The 5,328-nt window shown below is 33.9% G+C and overlaps 1 protein-coding gene across 1 annotated transcript in view; it reads right to left on the minus strand.

Moving 5' to 3' along the window:
- Nucleotides 1–5,328, minus strand: part of LOC106475474 (beta-scruin) — a gene marked incomplete at its 5' end in the record, with an annotated part of 14,087 nt that overhangs the window by 7,283 nt on the left and 1,476 nt on the right. The window contains 3 exon segments of the mRNA XM_022379572.1: nucleotides 1,890–2,110; nucleotides 2,909–3,112; nucleotides 3,409–3,592. Coding sequence (XP_022235280.1) covers nucleotides 1,890–2,110; nucleotides 2,909–3,112; nucleotides 3,409–3,592 — 609 coding nt within the window.

Consider the following 5,328-nt stretch of genomic DNA (forward strand, 5'->3'; position numbering starts at 1 on the left):
AGTTTATTCTTTCTCAATACTACTTTGCAATACACTTAATTTCCACAGTTACTTTAACTTAAACACATGCTATAATTCACAATGATTCACGCACTTTACTTACGGTCACTACCGCTCACTTGACTTGATTATCTGTCTCTATATCTCTCTTCATGCTATTTTTCCTCAGCTTTATTTGCCGGCTTATATACTATAATAGAGGGCGCGTAGAAAAGACTAGAGTTACCCGGAAGAGTCATGATCCTTCTAGAAACTCATAACGTGTTACCAGGTCACGTGACTTCCGCTGTCGTAACAATACTATAAGAAAAAGGTTGAAGTCTTCTGAGGATATGTTGAAATCTCAAGGATTACAGTGGTTAAGACTGAATTATTACAGTCTACAAATTTTGAATATAAGGAAGCTACATACAGTTAGTATAACGATGGCCATCACAGATATACTACTACAATAAGCTGTAATTTCCCTTTTTTGAAGATAAGATAGAAGGAGTACTTAATTTATTTAGTAAAAGTAATAAAAAGAATGTTATTGTAATTCTTTATTCCAAAGGTTGAAAATAATTGTCATTGTGTTACTAGAGCTCCAAAGTTTGAATAAATTATCATGACATCAAGAAATCCACTGCTGGTACACATTCACTAAACACCAAGGGTGAATTTTTTTTTTATTTGGTTGGATGTGTTTTAGTACTTTGATTTTAAAACTAAAATTTTTTTGGAAGAAGGATCATTATTTGTACAAAAATGTATTACACACACACACTTTTGTGCAAGATGATTTGAGAATATAGCCACTAAGAAAATCTTTAAAATTTAATCACAAATAGTTCAATTTACTAAGTTGTGGTTCACAATGTTTGGCGATAGAATGCCTTTGGGTCAGTCTTTTCATTCATTAATCATAGAACTATTAGACAAAAATTTCAAAATTTGCTTTTTCTATGACCCTGAGTAAGAGAGAGAGAGAGAGAGTTTTAAACTTAAATAACATCAGAATTGTGGTTTAAAGTAAAGGATGTATTAAGCTATTGCACAAAGTACTGAAGCACTGTGGAATTTTTAAGCAGTTTTCGTTATTTTCAATGATTCCATGAGCGAGAAATATATGCCAAAAACATATATGGCCCAGTATGATGAAATATTATGCAATGCATTGCATACGCGTGACCATGAAAGAAAGTTTGTGAAGTATAAACTGAAGATGTATTGTAATCAACATTGAGAAATAAAGGAATTGGTATAAGAACCCCTGTTTTGGGTCAAAAAGAGAGTTCTCCTCGGCATAGAAATCTGCTGAAGAAATCTAAGCCAATTTCCCAAAGAAAAGTGATCAATAAAACTGCCCTGCTGCTATTATTTTGAAGTTTGGAACAACTATGCCAGTGTCTCCTTTGCAAGGGCCAGAAAATATGTCTCACTCAAGTTTCATGTAAATAATTATTGCTATCTCTCTCAAATCGAATAAAATTCAAGTAAAGAGTTAAGAAAGGTTCTTAAAGCACAATTGATTTAAGCCTATGTTGGTGACTTTTTTAATAGATAGTTACGTTAATATAATTGAATATTAGAATGGTTATATTAAAGATTGAAGTGGATTTTGTATCTCAGTCTCAGAGTCAGATTCTTTATTCTAACTGTAAACTTCCTCAAGTTAGTGACTTGTGCAGTCCACTCACGACTGTATTTCTAAATTTAATAGAATTCTATTGTGACTGGTGGTAAAGTCGAGCTCCAATGAATAGCCTATACAGCCACTGGTTACAGTACCCTACGGGTAAAAAAAAAGTGCGTTTTAACACAACCAAAGTTAACATTATGTAATTCGATATAAATATTCCTACATGCCAATTTTTTATATAAGGCAACGATTTCATCATGTATCTTACCTAGTGCAACAACTACAGAAGAATGTCGAGGGCAGCTTAGGGTGGCTTTCTGGATCCATTCCAGAGCTTCATTGTCATACACATCTATAGCTGGAATACTTACAAGATAATTGTTCTCATCTTGTGATGGAGCTGCACCTCCACACAGCCAGATTTTATCATCACATACGACAGCTGAACCAAATGCTCTGGCAATTCTTAATGGCTTTCCACTTACCCAACTGTATAAAAAGCAAAGCAAATTAAAGATACTTTGATGCTTTTACATATATCAATTCATACTCATTGCGTAAGTTAGATGAATTGAGGGTATCTTCACTTGATGCTCATATATAACATTTTGATTTACAATTAATTTCAATCATTAGGTATATATATATACATTGTTTTGGTTAGTGTGTGACTATGAAATGTTTTATCAAGTGCAGTAAAATATGTGAAAGTAGCCTTAACTGTAGATGAGTTTCCCATTATTTATTTCTTGTATTTTAAGGCCCTACATACATAGTGACACAAAGGTCCCCCATGAACTCAGTCCAAAGATGTCGATCCCAAACTGCATCTTCGACATCATCCCACTTATCTCCAACTTTCATCGAGCCAATCTACCTTGGTCTCGGTCTACTTCTTCTTCAAGTTAGATCTCCATTTAATTGCTTGCTTAATTATTCTTTCTTTCTTATCACTGCACATAACATATCAGATTCATTTCCATTTAGCCTTCTTCATAATTCTTAGTTATATTTTAGTGTATAATAAATTTGGCTGGGAGGTTCTGAGCACTCTTGTTTGCTTAGGACCGTGGGCCATAATATTTATTGGCATAATTCATAAAGGATTCTTTTGCACTAGCTAACTCAAAAGCATGTAAAAATACAAGTCAAATGTGATTTTAATCATATTTGTTAGGCCAGTAACAAAAAAAAAAAGTTGTTCTTATTTTTATTTTACATATTTAAATCACTTCAATGTAGTAAAACATTCTAATTACAATTCATAAATGTACACAACATTCTTACTGTTTAAACACTGGATCATAGCAAATAACATCATCTAATACTGGAGGATTTATATTTCCACCTTTTGTTGAGGTAACTCCACCCATAACCCAAAGATACCCTCCATGAGAAACCACTGCCATCCCCATTCGTGGTAAAGGCATGGGTTTCTCTTGGTTCCATTCATCTACTGCAGGAACATAGGACTCGACAGATGCACTCAACCTGTTCAAAGGAAACATTGAATCTTACATTAAAATGATGTGTAAATTGTAACTATGTTTTCATTTATTAGGCTATTTTCCAAGATATACTAGTTACCTGCAACATAACATTGATATCAACCATTAATAATGTCTTCTTCAAATAGTTAAGGAACTACACTTCCAATACATTACTTAGCAATGAACCAGCAAGGTACAAATTTCATATAATTGTTGTGTGAATGTTTTCGTTTCATCAGAATTATGTTAAGTAAGATCAGTTTGATGTTTTCCAGATACAGCTAGTAAACCTTCTACCTTCCAGAGTCATCTCTTCCTCCAATGACATAAATGGAATCATTGAAAACTACCATACTATGATGAGATCGTGCACTATGCATGTCAGCCACTCTTGTCCACTTGTTAGAGGAAAGTCTGTACACAAATGTCATTTTTGTAGCAACCATTTCTCCCCAGCATCTTATATGAGGATCACACCCACCTAAAATAAACAAATGATCAGAATAAAACATTTTGATATTTCAGAAATTGAGAAAAACAAAGACAGAAAGTAACATCTCCAAACCAATAAACATTTTGAGCCACTGAAAACATCAATATCTATGTTCCATTTTATTACCCCTGTGTCTTTGTTTATGTCATCTTCTTTCACTCTTGGTAGGGGAAGTATAGCTTACATGCTTATTTTACATGCACACAGAGGTTCTAAACTTAAAAGTTGTGGACAATGAATGACTGGAAGTGTGTGACATACGTGTTTTGTACTTACAGTAGAATAACAAGGCACTGAACTCTACATATGTGGTTTTTATAGTGCAAGCTTGTGCTGGTGTGGTAAATTTTCTCATAGCAGAGAGCAGAGCTTGGGTCCTTTGACTCTTTTAGAGGAGCAAATAGTATCCTGACTGTACCCATTCTGCAAATACTTGATATTCACCTCATGAACAAAGGTTCCTCAAAGGCATAATGCAACAATACACTACATTGGAATTGTAAAAAATTGGTTCAGTATGCAACGTAATTATAAAGGAATGTCATCCAAGAACGTGACACAAGTGATGTGTACACAATATGTCTATTAAATTGTCGCATACCTCAAACAACTGGAGAATGAAGTGGTATTCATGCTATTACATTTGAAGGTTTGCAAATCAAATAGTTAGATGCAGTTGTTATAACTTTGTGTGATTGGACTGATTAAATAGGCCCTGGGAAACTTCCATCTTCATAAACTAAATGTATTATAGAATGTTGAAGGGAGGAGTGGTGTGATGTAAACATGACAACCTTACAACTGAGCCTTTTCTGATAGTAACCATGCTACAGGGCAATACATGGTTGTCAAGAAGAGCATAACCAGTCATGAGGACAACGTCTGTAATGATATGATAAAGCTAGAAAATAATTTTAATAGAACGTTCTCAATGAATAGTGTGTGTGATTAACCTGAAGTGTTTTATGTTTTACTAGTAGAGGGTTTATGAAATGTTTTCATTAAAAATAATAATACAATACAGTTATTAGCAAAGTCTATTCATATATTTATGTATATTGTAAACTGTCAACCCTTGGTAAAGTGTATTTGTTGCTATTGTACGTTTTGCACTTAATGTTGGTTAGATTTTCATATTTAAACATATGTAATATTAGTTTGTCTCCTTGCAAAGATTTTACAGGTGTCACGTATCTGCTTCTTTGTTTGTTTCTGGTAGAACTCTTTCCAAGGATCTTCAGCAACATAAGTCATTTTTTGATTAAACCAGTTTATTTTTCCTCGATACAAACTTTTAGTACACAGTAGTTGCACAATCAATACGTTTCTCGTCACTTTAAACTAAACAACTTTTATAATACACGCTATAAATCACAGCAATTCACAATCTCGATAACTTTGCTCTCGACGAGTGCAAAACACACAAGTTACAGCCCACTAGCTAGAAACTAACAAAATCATAAATTACACGGAACTCAGAGTAACTAATGTTCTCTCTCTCTTCATTTATATATCCACTAGCTTTCTCTGCCAGGCTTATATACTAACAAAGATGGCATCTCGATCACACTTGGACTTCCCCGATCATTCGAGAAAACCAACGTCACGTGACTTCTGCTCTTGCAACACTGCCCCTTCCTTAGTATTGTTAGTCCCGAACAATAGCCACTTGCATTAAATGCAACAAAGTCTCTTAATTTTACAGGACGTTTCTTCTTTCGTAC

Source organism: Limulus polyphemus, unplaced genomic scaffold (assembly GCF_000517525.1).
Source record: "Limulus polyphemus unplaced genomic scaffold, Limulus_polyphemus-2.1.2 Scaffold8636, whole genome shotgun sequence".
Classification (NCBI taxonomy): Eukaryota; Metazoa; Arthropoda; class Merostomata; order Xiphosura; family Limulidae; genus Limulus; species Limulus polyphemus.